This window comes from Toxotes jaculatrix, chromosome 16 (assembly GCF_017976425.1).
Source record: "Toxotes jaculatrix isolate fToxJac2 chromosome 16, fToxJac2.pri, whole genome shotgun sequence".
Lineage (NCBI taxonomy): Eukaryota > Metazoa > Chordata > Actinopteri > Toxotidae > Toxotes > Toxotes jaculatrix.
Window position 1 is genome coordinate 12,956,725 of NC_054409.1, and position 23,935 is coordinate 12,980,659.

Genomic DNA, 23,935 nt, shown 5'->3' on the forward strand with positions numbered 1-23,935 from the left:
CTCTCATCGTGGATGAAAACATCGCAGCCTGGTAAAGAGGAGACGGCTTTATTCTGATGCCACATGCCAATATTGGACGAGACCGCGCCGCCGCATCCAGTGCAATAAGAGAAATGGTAAGAAGCAAAGAAATAAGACTTACTCTTATTTCCATTAAATGACGCTTATGTTGCTTTTTTTTTTTTTTTTTTTTTTTGACTGATTAGTTTACAGCTGTTTATTTATTTAGTTATTGAAAGAAGCCCCAAATAGAACCGGTTAATACATCCGTGACAGGTTCAGCAGAGATCTGTCAATACTTAGCACCCCAGGGGGCTGTAGGGTGTGATTGGTGACAGACGGGTTGTTTTCATACACCCAGAGGCACCTGCTTTATTCTCAGAAATTAACTGTTGCCCCAAGAAGAATGAGCGCATCATCAAAGAGGCATGATGTGAGAAGTTGATTCATTGAATCTGCTCATTGAATTCCCCATTTTGGGAGTGAAAGCGACAAATGTGGACTTCACCTTCCCTCATTTGCCTTCTTCAAACAGGGGATCAACATCTGTTGTAACTGTATTTGTGAGGGGGAAGCTGAAACTGACCGTGTATTTCATGTCTGTGATGGCAGGTGGTGTCGCACGGAATACAACAGTTTGGTTTTAAATGGGGACCCGCTCACAGAGGATAGATTGCGTGCAAAGTTGTGCGGCTTTCTGCTGAGGGAGTTATCCGGCGGCCTACCCCTCCCCTCCCCTCCGCTTCTCACACCCCACCTCCCGCGCCCCCGAATAAACATGAGTCCACGGCGAGACACGGGGCCGCTCCGGTGCGTGGGGCTCACCGCGCTTCTCCTGTGCACAGGTAAGACCCCTGAGAAGCCTCAGCTAATGTCAATGAGCACTTGTGTCCATAGAGCAGAACAAGAATTATGGAAATGAAAGGTAACGGTCACATAATAAGAGACGCTGTAAACGCATCAACCTTTATTGAGTGATTTTATTCAGTGTGGAACATTTAATGAAATGCAAATTATTTCCTTTCAGCCAAAGAGGACATATATAATTTATGAGACATATAATTAGCTGTAAGCTGTTGTGGCAGAATACAAAATGACTTGTAATATTAACATGAATGAACTGTGACAGTTGCCTGGAGAGTGTGTGGGTTTTTTTTGTTTGGGGGGGGGGGGGGTAGCAGCACTGAAATGGGATGCAGTGTGTGAGCATGGCACTGCAGAGCACCAGGAATAACAACAGGCTGCAGACACAACCCAGAAAAGAGAGAGAGTGAGAGAGGGAAAAAAAAGAATAAAGAAAAAGAGCATCTTCTCACCAAGTTTGTGCAGTTCTGCGCTGGGAGAAGCGTGTGTGTGTGGGGGCGAATGTGCATTTGTGAGTGTGTGCTCTCCTGTGTGGTTATGGTTTAGGGTGTTCAAGTGTATATATTTGTCTGTGAGAGGGGACGTTTGGGTGCCGTGTGAGTTTTTGCAAGTTGCGTGGGCTTGTGCAGACGTGTAATTAAAAACTGCATATGTAGGAAAACCTAAATCATGTGTTTCCATCCTCACTGTTTTCCTGTCAGTCAATGGTTATGGGAGCCAGAGGAAAGACATCTGTCACTTTTAAACCTCAAATTTATTTTTAGATGATGCAGACATGTTTCATCTACTGTATGAACCTATAGCAAAATTTGATCATTGTAGAACATGGGTTTTACTTTCATAGTTTTGTCCGTCCTTCATCCATTTGGTTATGATAATATTTCATTGAAGAATTTCATTGCTGAGACCTGTGGATGCAGCAGCATCACTAGACACTCCTTAAACCTGAGTGAGTCCATTAGTAACAAGAGCAGTCAGATTATCTGACAGATTGAAAACAAATGCCCCGTTTAGCTGCATTATCCAAAGCATTTATTTACAGAGGTGAACAGAGTAGCCAAAAAAACTGTACTCAAGTAAAAGAACATTTGTGAAAACAGAGGTCAGTGTCGAAATGAAGACCCAAACCCTCTGATTCATCAGAGCCATTTCCTGGTTCAGCTTTGACCTACCATACTTTAATTCTGCATGAGAGCTGCATGAGCAACACAGGTCTAAATTTGAATGTTTGAATTTTTGTTAGATCCACCTTTATTTTAATGTTCAAGAAAGTGGTTTTGCTTAATCGCTGATCAGATCTTTTGACTGCTCATCTTGCTTGGTCTAGTGGACTATTTGCTGTGTGAATGTTATAATAATCATTTGAAAGAAAAAAAAAACAGAATCTTTCTTAAAATTTTTATAGGAAAAAAATATTTTTCAGGGGTGTAGCCCTCTTCACCTGGAAAAAGCCACTTCACAAATATACAGGAAGGCAAAAGATTTATCTATATCTCACTGGGTTTGGTCAGCTTCTTAATCTTTGCAGGTAAAAACGGAGAGGAGAAAAAAAAAAGATTCTGTCCTGTCAGTCAACACCCCCCACCCCCCCACCCCCCGCCCCAATGTGCAGAGTCTCAGAGGATATTATAACTCTCCAGCCATCTGATTGCTTTCACCGAGAGGTTCTGGGTTGTCTCTATGGGACACACGCGCTGACAGGCACATACTGAGGAGGATACCTACACACACTCACATACTGTCAGACTGGCCATCAGGACATTTGGAAACACTCCATATAGCCTGGCATCCTATAGGATGTGATACAGGCAGTTTTTCAAACAAGACAGATTGGAGGATTGTCATCTCTTAGTTAGAAAGAAAAAGTTTCAGGAGTTGCCTAGTTACCACTTTACAATAAGGCAAACTTATAAAAGATGCAGAATTTGTTTTTACCGACTTCATGACTTTATTAATACTGCACCAGCAGAAAGGGACCTTTTGCTTAAATTTGGCTTCATAATGTGACAACTCAATGTGCATTTTTATTTATGCATTTTTGCAATCTTATTATGCCAGTATGATAACATAAGAGTCTTACTGCTGATTTGTGAAGCCTTAATAAATGATTTTAGTATTAATAAAGCCATATTGAAAGGTTGGTGAAAAAACAAAAAACACATAGATACCTCTCTATTTATATCTCTATAATTGTCAAATCTGCATACTGTAGTTTTCATCACTTGTTCAAAAAAGCACTTCAGTGCCTGGTATAAAGAGCACAGAGCTAAACAAGAGTGGGAGGATTCCCACTCGGAGTTTTCCTGCTCTTTTATATGTGTGTGTGGGCCTTGCCACGGTGGACTTGGGATGGAAAGTTGAAAAGTTACAAAACCAAAATGCATTTGGCCTTAATTCAATAATAGCTCTCTTGTCTCTTCTCTCTCTCTCTCTCTCTCTCTCTCTCTCTCTAACGCTTTCTCTTTCACACAAACATACCTAAGTACACACAGAACACGTAACCGAAATCACCGTAGCCTGAGACATTCAGGCAATTTGAGAATAGCTTGGAGTTTCAGGATGTCTGATGAGCATAACCCGTTTAAGCCATGTACAGTTTGTTACAATCTAAACATCAGAGTTTAATTATGTAATCAGAGTGCTTCAGACAGTAGAAGATGCTAATGTAATCACTGGTTACTGCATGACAAGAAATCTGATATTGGGCAATTCTGCAAAATAACGGAATATGTCCAATTACAATGTTTTTCACATTGTCTCTGTAATATCTGTGGATTGGTGTTATGGAATTACTGGTTGGTGTTATGGTAAATAAACTATGGTTAAGGAATGGTTAACTAGGGTGTTTTGCTAATGCACATAGCAAATATTATGCACCACTGGTTTCTAGCAGGTGGTCATTTGGCTGCAGGTTTTTATCCCTGTAAGATCACCAGTCTAGAAATGGTCCCCAGTCAAAACGCTATACTCAAGTGCAATAAACAGTGCTAAGTTTATGTTTGATGAGTGACTCTTGAATGAAAAAGAGTTAATGAGGCCAATTAACAAGTTCCACATGAGCTCCCAGAGGGCCGAGATCAGCTTAGCTCAGTAAGCTTTGATGCTCTTTCCATACTATCTATGTACCAGCTATTGTGGTAGTGATGTTAGAGGTTGTCGAGCGCGGTTGGCTGATGAGTCAAAGTTCGGGGATGTTTTTTAGTCTCTGTGTATCCCTGACACTAACAGGCCGAGTACACTAATCGCTGCCATCAGTGTTTTCAACTGCACTGAAAAGGACAAATTTTCTTGTCACTTGAGAGGTGATGCTTTTACAATTCTAGCACCAGTTTCTGAATATTTTTGTTACAACTTTGTTACAACTTTCCCATCATTTTTAAAATCAGAATATTGTTACGATCAGCGTCGGCACCCTTTGAGAGGCTACGGTGGATCTCACAGCCCTGAAGTCACTCTGTGGACTGTTTTACCTCAGTTGCCACAGTGAGTGTTTAACAGTCTGCTGATGAAACGACCAAAAAACTTGAGACCTTAAACAGATTATCCCGTGCCAATGTTAGGAGAGAAGAAGAGCCCAGAGTGACCCAGCACACACATTAAGTCTGTGAAATCTAAACTGGCATCTACCTCCAGGAGAGCAGTCTCATGGGATATTACTTGTTGGCTCTGAGCATCCCCTGGTTTAATGCAGAAAGGGGGTTGGCAGGGCTGCGTGCTTCTGGGCAGGGACTCTGCTTAAAGAAACAGCAAAAGCCTGTAGCGTAAGCTGACTTTGTAGAAAACTCTCATATGAAAAAATGTCCCAGTCTCACGCTTTGTTTTTCAATCGCTTTCTCCTTAAGTGGTTCAAAAGGCATTTCTGTGAGCTGTACTGTTCATTACCATAAAACAAGCACTAGGGTACTTGTTACCAGAGGCCTCGACCAGGACGCTAAAAAGAGTCAGACTCTTAAGCGTCCTGGGTCTTTTCTCACGGCAGAACAGAGCATTTGAGTTTCCAGGGGCAAAGTCAAAGTTTATCTCAGTGAGAAGAACACATTATGTTGTCTGTGAAGCAACAACCCTCTAGACAAAAACACATCTAATAATAATTTGCCAAATCCACTGCAACAATCTACTGTCGCTGAATGAAATGCTTTATTAGTTAGTGATGGATGAAGCCTGGCTGTATTTTACACCGGGCTCCAGAGAGCCTGACAAACAACAGTACTGAGGCTACTTTAGAATATCCTTGTGGGGAAACAATGAAACATGATCTCAGCACTGATTAACCAAAGTAGTGCTACACACACGCTCTTCTTAATTTAAGATTGTCCTTATGGATTAAGAATTCTTAATGCAAATGTGTCTATTGTCCTTCCTAAGGAACCTGCTTCCCTGTTACTGAACAGGAGGTGGGTGAGTGCTGAGTCTCTGGAACAGAAAACAAAAACAATGAGATAAATGAGGCTAAAAAGCTCAGGTTCTGCAGATTTAGGTGCTAATTTTGATTTGATCTATTGTTGACACAAACGTATTAGTAATAAATATTTAGTGCAGCTTTTAAAGACTTTCAGACAGTGTTGCACAACAGGCAAATCCCAATATCACTCTACTCACTCAAAGGCTATTTTTGAGATTACATTTTTTTCAAGGTCAACAAGTCTAGAGTACTTGTACTGTGGCCAGATGTCCCTGCAGATCTTTTAGAGTCTCCACACCCATAACCACAGCGAGTTAGTTACAGTGTTGCTGAATAAATACAGCAGGATGCGGCAGATGGACCTGATGGCATGAGATGATTGGTTAGAGTCATGACAGCTCAGCAGCAGTCGTTCCTCCTTGCGGGTTAATTAAACTTTAATTTTTGTGCATTTGTCTGGCATCAGTAGCTAAGTACAAAAACTCTTTGGCAAAGGTTAGGGGAAAAATCTGTTTCAGTTTCACTAAGATGTTAAAGTTACTTACTCTAACTTCAAGTCACTAACTTTTTTCAGTATCAAAGCAGGACCACAATCTTCTCCTAACATTAAACAAATGCCTCAACATAACCATTTAAGCGTTTTATTATGCTGATAAAAAACACAATTATGCTTCTGTAAAAGTGTATTTACTCCAAATTGGTAGCATTTAAAAGTAATTTCTAGGTGACAGGATTATGTTAAAATGTCATCTCCCTTGTCAACAGGCTCACGTAAAAAAAAAACCTTGCCATGGCAACTGTGGAAGTACAGTATTGCAGCTAATGAGAGAGGAAAAACTCAGTATTTGATGCAATATAAAGAAGATTTTCTGAGTTGTCTATTGCACCATCCTTAAATCTTTAGGTAAGGAAAGAGCTTAAGTGAAATAATTAGGAAAAAAAAAGTTCTATCACAGGCATGCAGTGTGAGTTGTGCCTGGATGACCCAGATAAGCAGCTCTTCTTAGGTGTGTTTATACTAGGTTTTGGCACTGAACAATTTTTTAATTGATTAACTGGATCTGAGGCAGTTCTTGCCCCCTGCTGATACACTCTTTTTATCCACCTGGCGCAACTTATGTCTTTTATGTCTTTTAGAAAAATGCTTTGAGCATCCAAAAATCAAATGAAAGCAGGTACACAGCTCATGCGTCTAATGGTTTTGGGTTTTTTTTTGTCAACTAATTTGATACAAACAGAAGTGGGCCTTTGTTGTTTTATGTGTGGTAAAGATAGAACAGTTTGGAAGAAGTGGCTGTTTCATTAGTTGAGAATATTCTAAACAGCAACAGGCTCTGAGCACTGTAACTGAAATGGATGCTGAGGTTTTATTTTGTTGAGTTAGTTAGCTAGCATTAACAGGAACTTACTTTATTGTTGCACAGACATTGCACTGTACAAGGACGGTCCACAACTTCTCTCTGTGCAGGGAATCCAAACTACAGTTAAAATGGTTTGCCTCGGTTTTCCAAAAGTGTGTCCAGTGTGATTGCTTAATGACTTGTGTATTCTAATAGTTATTGATAAAGACGACTAAAAGCCTGGAAGGCCTTGGGCTACTAAGCTCATTTGAAAATAAAGAGGCATATGCTGAGTTAAACCTGAGAATTCGGAAAGGCGTGGGCTTTAGACAGTATGACAAATGAAGGAATTTTGATATTCAGTTATAGGACATGGTCATTTGCTTTCCCAGAAATCCATAGGATGTAACTCCACTGGGGTAAAAGAAATGCGAAAAGTGTCTTTCTTTTCCCACAGGCTTTGCTTTACTAATAGGATCAAAGACAGAAAGGATGAAAAGGGGAATAATCGATATATGACAGCATTAAGATGAAACACTGCCCCGCTTTCCTTCTTTACTCTGCCTGTTTGGAGGATTGGGAATACAGCACGCCTAACCATGGCTGGCACATGGAGATCCGTGCTGATGCACCCTCGACACACATAATCACACACAAACGCACGTGTAAAGCATCACGAAAGCTTCTGTGACACATTGTAGATGCGCACTGTAAACACACACGCACAGAGACACGCAGAGACTCATCTCCTTGGGCAAACAACTTCACAGCCATCCAACTGGGAAAGGATCGCACTCTGCGGGAGGTCTAGAGACAATTAGCATAACTAACAGAACACTCAGTGCACACCCAGCAAATCAGAGGGAAATGAAAATGAACTTGCTCAATCAGAGCAGCGAAAGAATGTTAAAAGCATTTTTGTCACTTCCTTTATGAAAGATTGACAGAGGGAGATCACACATTTCCCTCGCTTCACAAGTTTTGGTCCCACAAGCCAGTGGAGGTACAGTACGTGCTCTTCTCTCTTACAAGTCTGTCACTTGGGCTTCAACCTCCCCTGCTGAGATGGCCTCGCACCGCATCACTTTACAGAAGAGTAGTGCGGAAGTTTTGCAATAAGTTGTCAGAGAAAGCCAATGACCTTTTTCTTCTCTTGTATTTCTGAAGAGAGTTGTGTCATTTTGTGTCAGTGTTTGTGTGTGAATGCTGCATCTACCAAGGTAGAGATGATGACAGTAGTGATGGGAGAGTTTTCTGGTATTGCCGTGCCCAGGTCAGTGCAAGAAGATATTGCTTTTGTGTGTGTGTGTGTGTTCTTTTTCCGTCCAGCAGGAAAAAATGATTGATAACAGTGGAAATGGTCCAGATGGGAGGCACTGCCGTGAAGCCTTTGTCTGTTTCTGTTGCTCTTCACAGGCACAGTATGCAACTTTTCTCAGTCTTCTCTTTGGCTCTCTATCTGCCTTTGTAACTGCCCGGTTTATCTGAGGATCTGACTCTCGTTAAGAGCTGTTCCTTACTGACTGATTTATCACCCGGGTTCGTCAGATGGTAAGACGAGGAAAAATCGCAAAATTTATTATATCAGAAGTTCAGCCTGGCAAAATAACTGCAACAACAACAACAACAAAAAATCCACACGCAGACAGGTGAATTTTAATTTCAAACTTGATAGACACTTCGGAATTGAAACCTGAGGGGAAACTATTCCACACCTTTAGGAATGTGGTTCCCACACCAAGACTCAATTCCCTTACCAATTTTCAGCAACACTGCCTCAAGAGAGGTAAACATTGCTGAGAGCTCCAGCCAATAAAAAAATGTATTAGCAATAGGACTTCCATCTTCCAAAACCTATATCTGTATAGGTGTTACTACTTTCATGCAGCAACCCAAGTGAGGCTCAGAGCACTTCAACCATAGTGATAAATAGACTGGAATAGTCTCGGCACTTCTCAAACTTAATGATTGTGTAGTATTTGCTTCAGATTATCCGAAATGTGCAGTTGTGCATGTAGTTTCTGATAGGCGATGCCAAATAAAGTACTGAATGTTTGTATTCTATATGTTAATGTGCCACCTATACACAGTACACAGTTGCTTCAGGACAATTTAGTGGTATATAATTTTGTGTAGGAGCAGGCTATAGGGTCAGACTCCGCTTCATTCAGTACCAAGTTTTTGTGGATTGCTTTTCAGTGACTGTATGTATGTATGGTTTACTCAGCTGGGTGATACATTGGCCAGGAGAATGAGACGAAGATATTGATCGATCTGTGGGCTTCAGGCCAGACCTGAGCACAAAATTGTGAGCAGCCTTAAAAAACTGCTATTGGTCAATTTCTAGTTAACATTAAATGTGCTGATGGCCAGTTGGTAGGCCCTATTAGGTCAGAAAATTGCAATCTGTGCAGCAGTGGAACAGATGTCACCACGAAATGAGAAAAATCTGTTTTTGAGCTTTAATAGTTGAGTGTTGTGTGTGTGTGTGTGGATTTGTGGATGTGTGTGCATTTGCAGAGTTGACATAGAAAGTGTCAGCTTCTCAGCGGTGCGGTTGCCTGCCAAAAAAAATGAATCTATAATCAAATTCACAATAATCAGAAATGTGGTTTCCACACATATGGTCTTTCTTCATGTCACCCTCTCATTTTCTCCCCCTTTCATTCTCCTCATGTATTTGCAGCCTCCCTCTCCTCTCCCCCGCCTACCACACTCCCCCTCATCTTCATCTTTTGACCTTTCTCTTTCCCTCTTCATTTACTGTTTTTTTCTTTTTATATCTTTATATCTTCTTCCAGAGCAAAGCTTAATAGACCAACAAAGAAATAACTTTTTTATTTACAAGAAAAAATTGACAGCAAGGTTTTTGCTTGCTATGTAACATCATAATATCTATCTAGTACAAACCAAAAAGCTAAATTATTATTATAATTTTCTTCCAATATGTTTTATATTAAATAGGAATTAAAAGGAATTAAAGCAATAGTTTGACATATTGAGGAATAAGCCTTTTAGCTTTCTTGACAATATTTAGGTGAAAATGTCTGCATGGTAAATTTGAAGCTACAGTCAGCAGCCAGTTAGTGTTGCTAGCAGTTTCCCCCCGCTCTCAGCCATTATGCTAAGATAAGCTAACTGACTCCAGGCTGGGGTTTTATATTTAGCATGAAGACATAATAGTGGTCTTCTTCTCATCAATCTCTCGGCAAGAAAGCGAATACAAGTTTTTATCTCCTCAAACTACTACTTTCATTCCCATGATGAGACAAATAACAAGCTATGTTCACTAATAAACTTTTTAAATAATTACAAGGAATGATGCTCCGTTTAACCACTGCCAGTGTATCTTGTGCTGTATAAGGTTTTACTGGGGTATCATTTCAAATCAATAATTACAATACATGTAAAATGCTACAACTGCAACAAAGACCCCCCCCCCACACACACACACACTCACTTTTTACTCTTTTAAAATCTGTCACTATAAATTGGACTGGAAATACTGCGTTTGATAGGAACATCATCAATACACCCACTCGCTCGCTGTGAACGCTCCGGACAACGACCTGCTCTGTTCACACATCACCTCAATCGTACATTACATGGACATCGTACCAGGGAGCGGGTAGGGTAAAGTCTGTTAAATGTTTGGTTCAACAGATTATGCATTCACACATACAGCTCCTCTGGGTAATGTCTAGAAAAATTCAGGGTTGCAGTGCATCTATGAAAGCAGCTCCAGTGTTTATAATCTTTGTCCAGCTCTGTTATGACCTGTTGCAGCTATGCTGTAAATAGTTTCCCTCATTTTATCACCCTGAAGTGCAGTTCACTTGGCCTCTGCTGGCAGAATCTACTGACCTGTTGGTCATGTTTTATTTCTGTAATTCATGGCGAGATCTTTCATCCACAAAACCTCTTTGTCCGTTGCATCCACCACCACTCTGTCTCCATGAACCCATTTCTTTTACTTTGGCCCTTTACTTCTATTTAGAATTTAATTTCCATGGGTAACCAGACCAACCAACATGAATTCTCACCACAATCAATCTAAGCAGAAGACGAATGGCCAATCCACTGCCTGTTTTGCCTGGTTGCGCAGGCGCGACCAGCAGACAGAGTGAGGAGGGAAGACCTTGCAGCACTGAGCTCTGATTTTGCAAATTCCTACCCTACATACATCCAGTGAAGGTCGACTGAGTTATGCGTAAAGACAACAAAATCTCTGCCTCAAATTTGGAAGCTTTTGCCTCATCTGGATGCTGGTCCAACATTTGTCAACTCACGGGAGATTTGAAGGCTTTGGAAAACTGGTTGATCAGATTACCCTAAATGTCTGATCACTTACAGACCATAATGTGTATTTTCAGTGCTTTAATCTATGCTTAACACGTGCCTGCACCCTATCTAAGGCAGTAACAGTGATTTTACGATGGCTCTTATTTAGTCATCCTGTCCCCGTTTCCCACATGAGCGATATACTGTGCTGCTGTGAGCACGCCCAGGGCCAGATCTGGGCCCAGTGCCTCAGTAATAGAGGATAAATCAGTTCTTAAAAGGTCCGTATAGGGGGAAGCCGAAATGTATCCAAAACCCAAGGATTTAAACGGAGACATGAAATCCCTGTTGTTTCGCTGTGGGCATAAAGCTGAGTGAATGAGCCCTGTGTGGGCTCCTGGTACCAGTCTGGGGCCTCTTGGGTGCCAGCATCTTCCAGCAGGTAATTGGGCCTCTGTGAGTGTGTGTGTATGTGTGTGTCAGTGTGTGTGAGATCTCCACGAATACAGTGAGCACACAAGCCCCTCACTTTTCCGAAGTAGACATGGAAGGACACATGCCACTTTTATTTAAGGTAACTGAGGAGCTAGACAGCTGGACTGGTCCACTTACAGCATGTCTTAACACTCACAGCCTGGGGTGTGATTTCTATCAGCACTTTCATTTTCTTTAGCTTCTCATCCTTGTGGTTGGGTCCCCATGTGGGTTTGCTTGATGGATTCCCAGGAGATTCAAAGACTGATACTGATTTTCACTTTAAATAATTTCATACGAAAATAGGTTAGGGTTATATCATCGTTTCTACATTATCTCTGTGGAGCTCCCCCATGCATTATAGAAGAGAACACTGTAATATGCCAAGCTCAGATTTACTTGACAACTTGCCAACTCTCAAATTGCTCGGGTCAGGAGATTTTTTTTTTTTTTGGACCAAAAAATTGTCTCAGGACCCAGAAATGTTGAGAAATCCTGCAATATACTGATGTTGAGTAAACAAGACCTGACAGTACGGTATTTTACATGTCTCTGTGATACAGTACAATCTTTGCACTATATTTTGCAGGCAGGGTGCAGGATCAGATAGCTTTTTCTCTATGCAGTATGCAGCCTATCCTACAGTTATCTGCAAATGCAGATGTGTTAAATCACAACAGTCGATTAGAAGAGACAGATATCACTGATTTAGAGTCAGACACATTACACACAGTATAGAGTAGAGGTTGCTAATGTTTCTCATAAGTATATCAGGTGGGGCTGCAGTGATTATTTTCACAACTGAAACATTTTTTTCAATTTATAGATGAATGTTTTTTTTTTTTTTGGGAAATCAGAAAAGTAAGAGAAAGTAAAAAGCAACAAATGGAATCAGCCTGACAAAAACAAAATACAGATTTTACCTTTTGCTTGTTAACTTGAAGTTCTTGCATCAAACGCTTTGCTTCTCTGTAGTCTACTCCTCTGTAAAATGTGTTTGATTTGTCTACAATGCGTACTCGTACGCACTACGAATGTTTATTTTACTGTTCTTAGCTTGGCTTTCCTCACAAGCCAGGATATACCTCCAATCTGTAAAGCTAATTACTACCACTTCCATCCCGATGTTGTACAGGGCAGAAGTTCTTTCATATGTAGATTTGATTAAATTATGCTGGGGTGAGCTCATTAGATTCGATTTACATTTAGAGATGTTTTTGTGCTCCGTCCCCCCCAACCCCCCAAAACCTCTCGCGAGCACTGCAATCACAGGATACTGATGACCTGACATTTCCTGGCCAGCTTTTCACCGCCGCAGCCCTGCACGCTCACAAAGTCATGTCTGCTCATCAAAGCCAGGAAATGGCACCATGCTGCTTTTAAATTCATGGTTCACTTTGCTATATTAAACACTCTCATGGTTTTGTAATGGGTCTAGCTGGTTAATTAAGTGGGTCAGAAAGCAGATCAAAGGCCTGTAGTAGATACAGTCAGTATTTTGGATCATATGGGCTGTGAGTCAAGACACCAAATTTGTGTCAGTCAGTCAGGGAGGGGAGACTTCACTCATACTTAGACTAAGGTTTTTGATCAAATCATATTTGTTCTTGTTTATTGATCAATAAGTAATTAAAATAACTAAATATACTGAAATTTAAACCTTAACCAGAAATATTTTATTTTTCATTGAGAACAGTCATTGCATCACAATTTCTATTTGATTGAGTTTGCTTTGCTTAAGGGTTTGAGCTGGGCTGTCCATGGATAAATCTGCAGGATGAGTGACTGTTTTAGGTTAGCTTGTTTAAAGAAAGCAGTGGATCTAATCGTGAGGAAAAAATTAGAGAGGTAGCCATCAATCATAAACCTCTGTTTCTCCTGCTGTCAAATTACCTCTGCAGCATCACGCCACCCCCGACTGCAGTTTTATAGAAAAAGAACACTTTATCTTTCCAGCTGTCAGAGGAATGATCGGCTAGTTGATTATGACGTTAGTGTTGCGGTATGCTGATTAACTTTCACCATTCAAAATTTAGAGATGAATATGCCCCTGCACACCTCGTAGTGCATACAGCATGCAAAACATGCAGGAAAAGGTATGTGTATGAATATTAACATCATAATTTGTCACTGTATTTTCATTTGCTTGCAGCTTTTCTTTCATAATGATTTTTTTTTCCCCCCATTTTTTCGCTGATGTGATATTACACAGGAGAATAATAGTGGTAGAATAAAGGGGAGGATTGAGGGCTTATCTAGCTCTGCAGGTGTGGTATTACAGGCTTCTCAATGGGCATCAGACTTGTGGTGTGAAGTATAAGCTCCTCCACTGAGCAGAGCATTCTGTACATAATCCCAGTGCACTTTCCCATAACTGGGAGCTGGGACAAAGTGAAGGGCACACAGTCTATTGGCAGCATGACACCGACAAGCGGCCACTGAGAGGGGGGCACGAGTGGTTGCCGTGTTTTTGTTTGGTTGGGATGGTGCTGTGGCTCAGCGCTGCCAAGCAGAAATGGGGGGTTCTCTCTTCCTTTCAGTGTTAAGTAACACACACAAAAAAGAAAAAAATACACACGCACGATGGGCTGATAATGTTATTAGTGCAGAAATGGCTCAAGAAGACTCATTTTTACTGTACTGGGAAATAGGAAAACTAACAACTGTACTGAGGAAACTAATATTTCACCAAATATAGTATTATCTTCAAACAAGCTCATTATATATTATTAGTGATGTAACACATTTAGATGGATCATCCTTCAAAGCACTGCAGGAAAGTGAAATGAATCTATTTTCATCCATTTTCTTTATGTATACTAATCTATTTTTGTGCTACACGGTGTTTGGCTCGGCTAATCAAAATTAGGTCCCAAACTTGTGTTATGTACTCATCTATTTTCATTCCACATTGTGGTAAAACGAGACAGTGGATCTGGACCACTGAATATTCAGTGAGTCTTTGTAGACTAATTATAATGTGTGTCTTCATAAACTTGGGGACTGCATGCGGTGACTGAATAAGGCAGAGCAGAAAATAAATTGATTTCCTTCTTTGATGCAGCTGTGTTGTGTGCACAAGTGCCTGATGAGATGCTGCGTGAAAATAAAGAAATCTTATTCTTTTTTTTTCTCCTTGTATGATAATTTAGGCCGGATACAGTACATCACATTGTACCGAGTCCCTGCCTCAGCACAAGGATTGCGGGGAAATCTATTCTGGGCTGTGATGAAATTAATGGAACATTTTATTGGTGCAGGTCATGTTTGTGGTGTTGAGGCATTGTAATGAAGAAGAATGTTTGAGGAACGTTGAGGAGGTGGGACATTAAAATGCCCCCGGCAGGTTCTGCTCGCTTTTGAATGGCAAATAAGTCTATCATGAGGAAAGCTCACTCAAAACAAGTAATGATTAATGTGAGTTTGGATGTGTTTGCACATGTTTGTTGATTGAGTATGTGCAGCATATGCGCACAAACACACTAACATCACAATATACGCATACAAATACACTCTTATGAACAAATGAGGTCAGTCTTGTGCAGTTATTCAAGCATTCAGGCTCCTCACCCACATTTATGCACGCACACACTCCCACATATACGTTAAAGGCCACCCGCAATAATAGATGCCAAGAGGGTATACTTTGTGGGAAAAAAATCTGTCTGTGAACAAATTGCTCTTGTATCCCAACTTTGTATGTTAAATACCTCACTTGTTTAAGTATTTTCTTCCAGTCACAGGCTAAACTTTTACATTGAACTTGAAAGTTTATTTCTCCTCACCTTCGAAACAACCGGGCGGCCTAATAGATGAAGAGACGAAGGAAACTGCTCATGTGTGTCCATCGACGTCAAAGAGCATAAAATGAAACTTTAAATGGAACTGAGAACTTTGAAATTGCAGCTTTTAGCAATTTTACATCAGTAAATCATTATCACATTAATGTTGAGACATTAGCGTAATTAATGCAAACAAATGAGACCATTAGATCTCAGCCACTATTTGCTTCTGATTTGCATTTTTCAAATGTGAGTGAAATAAACTGAAGAGGCCGGTTCAGTTTTGTGCAATGGCAGAGAGTGGAACAAATGAAACCAATTTGAAAATAAATCTCATTACACGATGACCAAACTTGTTTTGTCATTACATCATTTCTTTTCTCATTGCAAGCGCCTTTTTTTCTTAACCGCGTTCTTCAGCCACTCATAATTAAGCAGGGTTGCTTCTTGTGCCAGCAAGCTGGAGTTTAGCTGGATCATATACACAGTAACATGTATAAACACCTGTTGAAAACATGACCCTGGATCCGCTGCACTAAACACAAGGCCGGGCCACCAATAAGCAAACAAACAAATCTGAACCTGCCAATGTCAAATGTTACTTCTCTGCGGCAAAGGAGAGCTAGAGACCAGCAAAACAACCAACTGCATCCAAGCATCTTAATGAGCCCTGAGTGCTGCACAGAATAACCACATTGTCTGTGCCACCAAACATATACTGCTCCAGGAATATTCTGTTAAATATTATTATACCACTCACACGGCTACTCATTACGTGACATATGTGACATGGCCTTGGATGAGTTGTTTCAGGTTGTGGAGCAGGTGAAGGCTACACTAACAAGAGTAAATGTAACTCGGATATAAATGTAACTGGATTTTCTGATCATGAGATAAATACATAAATTTGAAGAGAGTAACAGCAGCACACACAGAGTGTATGGAAATACTTGATACTGTTGCTTTTAAATCTGAGAAACAATCTGCAAAGAAAATCTGACTGAAGAAAATGGACTAAAAAGACAGTGTGAATACTGCTTAATGTCTGATTTCACTGAGACGTATGTTGAGGACAGTGAATTTGAGGCAAAAATGTGCTTTCTGCAGTATTGCTTGTTTCATTCCTGGAGGCATTTTGGGTGTCTTTGGCATGAAAACTGTTTGTGAACTCCTGAGACAAAGGCTCCTGGCCAGAGTTGAAGTAAAGTCATAATCGATTTCAAATCTGGCCAGTGGCGTTTGCTGTCATCCCTTGGCTCTTTGCCCTGTCTTCACTGCCCAACTATAGTATTTCACTAGGAAAAAAAAAAGCCACAAAGAATACATCTGAAAGTGCCACATGTAGCACATTTAAGCCTGAAGGAGAGAAATTTACTCATCAGCTATTTCATTATCTGAAGAAACAATAACTTTGTTACATCACTATTGTAAGGATTTAACTCCCTTTATCTCTCAGGAAAAATGAGCTGTGACTTCTCTATAGGGCAGAACAGCTACAGCAGGAGTGATGGGGCATCACAGCGCACTGTTGTTGCTGAGTCAGGTCAGTCTGGATCGCTGGAGGGCATCCAGTCAGAATATGGAGGATGTTCCAGTGTTAATGAAGGGGACTGTCCACTACTTCCTGTCAGAGCTCTTCTTGCTGCTTTGTTGAGTTTGCACAGATGGCAAACTACTATAATCAAACTGCAACGCAGCACATTACAACTGCTGTAACTAGAACTAATGTAACAGTTGCTTTATTCAGTGTTTTATAGTGAAAGAAAGTGGACATTGGTTTCTTCAAGAAGTAATTTGACACACCGCTTTTTATATGCGTAGCTGAAAAAATGAGCTTCCTGTGGGTTATTTGAGTCAGAATATAACTTTAGGTTGGAGCACCTGTTAACCCGGTTTCAAGCCAACAGGTGCTTATTCTCTCCTGAGCACTGGTTTCTGCGAAATATGTTGTAGCCCCATTTAGCCAAGCAAATGCATGTTACTGCATGAGCTTAACATACAGTATGATTGTGGCAAATACTTAGCAGGGAGGAGGGCTTTTAAGCAGCCCTGGAGACACCTACTGTAACAGGAACTACCACAGAGGTGGTTTTCAGTAATTTGACAGGTGTCTACCTGTCTCCCTGTCTGTGGACAGATTTTGTCACAACTGTGCAAGATGCAGTCACCAAAACTTTACAGGTGTGTTCTTCAAAATGAGGGCTGAGTTCGAAGATGGGTGTGGTCAGAGCCATGAAGGGAGGGGGGTTGGAAAGGCGCCATTGGCCCCCCAACTTTTTGGTCCTGGCCTTCTAAACTTTAATGTGGTGGTTGACTATTCTGATTGAAGGTAGTATGAGTTACACAACAGTATCACTGCATAATCATAAGCAACAAGTGCTATAGCAAGAGATCACCCTCGGGAGTGGTTTGACAGATATAAGCAAAGAGCAGCAAACAGGGTTGTGCTAACAAAAACAGTTCAATCCACAATGCACAATCCACCATCCACGACAGAGGGGTCCTTTGTGTACTCCTGATTCTGCTCTCAAACCTCACTCCAGGGCATCTGGGAAGGTGCAGCAGAGCCTATTTATTTCACATGCCACAATTCATGTAGTAATGTTTATGCTTATCAGCTAATGCTGCAGCCTGCTAATCACTTTTATCACAGGTCACTGCTGTCACCAGCTGGGAATTAGGAAGAAGCATTTGTCTGCTCATTTTGCTCGTTCCGTATAAAAAATGAACATCCTTAACCTACAGTGTAAGACAACGAAAACAAGAGCTGACCCGGCATGTTCAAACATGTGAGTGTGCACACACACAAACACATAAATAAGAAGGATCGCAGCAGCGGCAGTCCCAGCTGCTGATAACTGAGGGGACGCGTAAATACCATCTGTGTGTCAGGTGAGAAAACTTCACCTATACAGGAGTGTGTGTTGCAGGGAAATGACATAGCATACTGCTAACAGACAACAGACTAATGCCCAGAAGCTGCTCAGTGACCCGTGAAAAGATATGACAGTGTCATAACAGCCATCTGGTCTGCCTCTGTTGGTTCTATTAATAAACCTCCTGACTAAGCAGAGGAGGAGATGCGTGGGGCAAGCAGTGTAGTTACATGTCAAAAGCTTCTTTTTCTTACTTTTTCCTTCTCTGTCTTTCTCTGTCTTTCTCATTCTCTCGCATACACACACACACACACACGTACTTTCTCTTCCACCAGCTGTCATGTGTGCATGCTGAGGCGATGCGATGGTCTACAGAGGCACTGATGATGACTCAGGGCCCCGCACCGAGGGTGGCTCCCCAAAAATATCTGGAAGAGAATCAATTCTGTGTTCCTCAAGTACTTTTCTGAATAATTCATTTTTTTTGTCTGGAACCATTTTGATTCTGAGAGCTTGTTTAACAGCAAAGAAATAAAACTTTCCTAAACATCTTAAAAATGACAGACCACTGTTGTGTTCTCTGAGACAAAAAAAAAAAAAAAAATCAAACCAGCAGACCAAACTCTGGGAAAGTTCTACTTGTACTCTACTTGTACAAACAAAAAATGAAATGTTGAGATAAAAATTTTTGAAAAGGACATGAATTGTGCAAGAAGAGTGATCAGCTCTGTCTGTGAATAAATCTACTGAGTTGTTAAAAGCTGAAGTTTAGGAGGGAAAAAGCGGAAAATGTGGGGAGTCACCCCAGGACAGTAAGTTACAGATCCTGTATAAACTCTATTCTCAGTTTAATGCAAAAAGCTGTCAACAGCTTCATATTTTTTTTTCCTCTTACAGTCAAACTTTTATCTTGATGCATTTGCTTATGGGTCTGTCACCGGAGATCGATTTCAACAAGAAAACGGGAGGAGGTTAGAAAGGATTGCAACAGGAACCAAAACAGAACTGTGTTTTTGGCACACCATAATTATATTTCAATCATGCAAATGAGCTTGGTTTTGGTAGTTAGAGGGCTGTTGGAGTGTGTAATTGAAAATGCAAAAGATTGTCTCGCATCAAAATGTCGAGGAATGCGCTGGCTGGCTACTAATCAGAATGGCCCCCACGTGCCGTGCACACTGAATCGCTGCCTCGATCTCTCTAGAATTGAATCGTTTTATCTTAATTAACTGTGCAGAATCCATCCAGGTTTGTGAGAGTGCCAATTTCTTTCACCCACCCTCTCTTTTTCCAGTGTGCACATGACGGGAAAAAAGAAAAAAATCAGCTCTTCCCCCACTTTAATAAATATTTCCGAGGCCGACTGTGATATCGACTAGGAGCAGTGATCGAAGGATGGGATGCTGTCCGTTTACTGTAGCTGCACAGACTGTATCTTAAACAGATTGTCTGCTCGCTGCTGTCAGTGGAGCTGCAGTAATTTTACTTGGTAGCGTGTAGCGTGCCACACCTCCTCTCCCTTCATCTTTCCTTCCTTCACATGCGTGTGTGTTTGTGAGTATTTTCTGCTCCCCACTGCAAAAGAACATAATGAAAGCTCTTAGAGTTTAGTCCAGTTCAGAAGCTAAAGACACAAAACTTTTCCCCCAAATCACATTGATAGGAAATTCTTTACAACATATAATCGTCATTTGTTTGTGGCTGCCCACTTTACAACTATACTTAGTCTTCTCTCTATTTTCTTTTGCTAGCAACAGCTTTCCATTAACACCACTCCCATCAGCGTGGCTTTATAGCTGCAGGGGTGTGTGAGATTTGTGTTTTCATTTGTGTTCACATCCCTCTGCAAGCTCCAATCTCCCGCTGTGAACTTGAGCAACTTTTACAGCCAGGCACGGAAATAGAATAAAAAAATATTAGAGGAAAAATAAGGGAACGTAACATTCATTTAAAAAGCAGTAATGTAGTTTGTTCTTTAGTGTTGGTTTACAATGTCCTTCTTCTGTACTAACATATCTTTACTGATTGATAACCTTGAGACACTGCAGATAATTTCCTCAATAACGAGCAATTAAATTAAATGGTTTCCAGTCTGATCCCACTGCCCAACACTATTTGAACACGTAATTTCACAGCTTTAATTGCCAGCAGCAATTAAGTGGCCTGTGCTAATTGCTCCATTATGGAAACATTGAACATGAATAATGAGGAATTTCATCTAAATTCTGTTTTTGTCTTGCCCATAAGATAAATTCAGAGGGGCCATTTTGTTGCAGAAAACTGGTCCAAAGGCAAACTTTCCCCCCAAGCATCTATGAGGCAAGAGCAAGTTCTCGCCTCAATTAGAAAAACCTGAATTTGAAATGTAAAAGTAAAATACATTTGGGCTTTGGGGGTGTATAGTGTTGGACAAGGAGAGAAGGCAAAATCTGAGAAAGAGGCTGCAGCCTCCACATTCTCAGCATGATTATCACACAACCCTCCCATCTGTGCTCAGAGCCAAGGTCACACCAGACGATTTTAACAGTAATTCTACACCTGACTTGACCATCCCAGCATCCTGGGCAGATTATCCTGTAGTGTGAACAGGCTCAGGACTGCAGAGTGCGGCGCTGCGAGCCGACAAAATGTTTTCAAACATGTCTGATTTTATCTGGCTCACGTAGTGTGAAGTGGCACAAGACCCACCGAGACTGAAATCTGTGAGCAGCATCGACAACAGATAATCAGAGTTTAGACACAGGTCAAGATGCGAAAACGAGAATGAACTGGAGGCTTAACAACAACAATGCTCACCTCTGCAGACAATTTACATTGCCCAGAGTCCAAGCTCTGCTTGTTCTACACACAACAGGTTGCACATTTACCATTTCCTTGTAAAACTTGCAATAACATCGCTTCCAAATACATTTTTAACGTAACTGTAGGCTAAGCTGTGGCTCCAGTGAAATGAGGCATGAAACAATAGCAGGTATAGGAGCCCAGATAAGAACTGACACATACTATATTGATTTGGCAGACGCTTTTGTCCAGAGAGACTTACATTTTTTTCATCCACCATTTGGGCTTCAGAAGCTTCCTCAAGCACAACTCCACATTCAGAAAACATCAATTTGCAATAATCAATGCCACAGTTATCAGTAGTTTCATATTTGCAATGAAACAAGCTTTTTAGCCTCCTTGATCACGTTGTCTGGTTTTCTGGCCTGAACATTTATCTTACCAAGTATGAACGGTGTAGGCAGCTGCAGCTAGAAGCCAGTTGGAGCTTTAAAAGACTTTCTTGTCAAAGTTAATCCATCACATCTGGACACCTCTTGTTTTCGTCAGAGTTTCATAAACAGTGAATGGTAACATAGGTAAAGTGGTGGAATCTGATCAACAAGACTTGAAAGTAGGCTGCTAAAAAACAAAGCGATGCTGTCCATTTGCCAGCACACATGCAGCAAACCAATAGGGACACTGAACAGGATCATGCAGATTTGATTTGATTTTTTTTTTGTAGCATTAAAACTGGCATTTAACCATCTTAACAGACAGGAGACAACAGATTATCAACCCATGTACCAACTTGTCTTCACATCTTCAGATATGAAGAAATGGCAAAACAAAGCTGTGCTTTTTTTGGAACAAGCTCAGGCTGAAACTGAAAATGAGGGATCCTGCTCGCACGCCTTTGATGCCTTTCCCTCACTTCAAGTTTGGCTAAATGAAAGACAAATGCGTCTAATTAGCCAGGCAGCAGGTGCAGTAAAATGGTTGGTTTTGGCGGCGGGGAGCATCTCCTCTGGCGAGCGGTAAATATTGACTGTTGTAGATTGGGTGTAGTACGCAGGCTGCAGCGGGAAAGGCAGCTGACCGTGACAGTAGCTGTGACAGCCGCTGTACACTTCCTCTCGGCTTGCCATGCAGAGTCAGTGTCGCCTGTGTTTGGGGACGGATCCACTGTTCCTCAGTGTTTGTGTATGCATGAGTGTGTGTTTGCCTTTGTCTGTCTCTTTGTGGTTGTATCTATATAGAGTGGCTTTATGGGAACGCCTGTGGCCTTTCATTTTAAGTAGGCCTGTGTGACTGTGGCATTGTCCCGTGAACACTGTATGTCTATTTCCCCCACACACATAGTACATGCATGAGTCTACGTGCATTTTTCTGTGTTTGCCTGCATGTGTGTGTGTGTGTGTGTGACTAACAGGGTGTCAGGCTGCACTGTAGAGGGGTGTCACTGCAAAGTGTCTGTGATGTGGTGCTGACTGGGACCTGAGGGAGTCGAGTTCCTGTTTCTCCAGGGTTTGGCTGCAGGCTGAGGCAGAGAAGGAAGACGAAGAGAAGAAGAGGAAGAGGAAGAGAGACAGATGGAGGCAGTGAGGGTGAATAGATAGATCAAATTGGTAGGGAGGGAGGGAAGGAGGACAGAAGAGACAGATAAAAGAAGAAAAAGCTGTTTTGATTAAAAATGTTCATATTTACTCGGCACGAACTCCCTGAAAGAACTTTATTTCAAGATGTATAACAAGTAATGCACTTCACGAAATGAACTGAAATAGATTTAATTGTCAGCTATTAAACCAGAGAGTAGTGATTTATCTGTTTAAAAGAGCAGTACTGCACAAGACCATGCACCACTGCCGTACCACAGGCCTATCTGAATCTATAAGATATAATAATAAATAGAATAAAACACCAACATTCAGGCTGTCCATGTATCATTTATATATAAAAACTCAATTCAATATGAGCTTTCAATTCAATGAAGTACCTGAAAGGCAAGGAAAATGTGCATGTGACTCACGAGCTGTCATTCGTATTTAGCTGCCGGTGAACTGCCATAATCAATCACCATAAAGACTCAGAAGGTCTTAATCTGATCTCCTGTTATACAGTATCTTCATTAAGCCCATCCTCTTGATGCTGATCTTTGATGTCAGGAAACACAGTAGTTCTAAATGTGTGCTTAACTAGTGAAATAAAGCTACTGCAGTTAGATATCAGCACCCATAACTACAATAAAGACTGTTATCTCAAATGAGATACTTCTTTGACAATTATTACTGAACTTGAAAGACAGAGTCACACTGGTGCTGAAAGGATGTGTTGATGAATCAGTTAGTCAGACATCAAACTAATCCGCAATTTTAAAAATCAGTTCATGAATTTTCAGTTGTTAAATTTGATAGATTTTGTCTCAAATGTGGAAATTCTCTGTTTTCTTTCTGTTTTCTGTTCAGCGTAAATCTAATATAAAGAAAACAGGCAGCTGAATGTAAAACTGATTGTAAGCTGTAGCTAGTTAGTGTCACACTGAACTGCCCACTTCATTACACTGCACCTTTGTTACTTAAGATACAAATGTGACTTTAGTTTTATGAGCTGTGGGATGTGGGATCGAATGGGTTTCTTCCAGCACCGCATTTGGGTCTTTTTGGGAGAGAAAGACACAACCAACTAGTGACAGAAACTATATCTAATGAGAGACAGTAACGTGTTATCACATGTGAACTAGTTAACATATGATACAACGTGTTCATTATCTCATAAATTATTCAACAGCCGTTTCTCAGTTTTGTTGTATATTGATCTTATTCACTGATGCCACTGGCAATTCTCATCTCAAGACAATGCAGCATAAAATCATGCCTGTGTGCTTGTCTAATCCAAGTAGTGGTATCTGTATAACACACTAAAGGGTGTGCATGTCAGCTTTATTATAAATGTAGTGGGATGTTGTTTGTCAGTTTCCTCTGGCTCTTCTCTCATTAGTCTCCTCAATCTTTCGAACCATTCCACCATGACAATGGTTCATTAAGTGATACATCCGCCTGCGGCGATATAAGTTTAAGTTATTTCTTATTCCTGCAACCTGCATAACTCCTCCACTGTGTTCAAACACACGGTACGTTTGAACTTACACGAGTGGGG

At 40.9% G+C, this 23,935-nt stretch overlaps 1 protein-coding gene across 1 annotated transcript in view; it reads left to right on the forward strand.

The window, feature by feature from the left end:
- Positions 1 to 771: 771 nt before the first annotated feature.
- Positions 772 to 23,935, forward strand: part of si:dkey-112m2.1 (transmembrane protein 132C) — a 125,211-nt gene continuing 102,047 nt past the window's right edge. Inside the window, exon 1 of the mRNA XM_041059133.1 lies at positions 772 to 845. Within this exon, the coding sequence (XP_040915067.1) occupies positions 779 to 845 (67 nt within the window). The 5' untranslated portion in view covers positions 772 to 778. The remainder of the gene's footprint in view (positions 846 to 23,935) is intronic.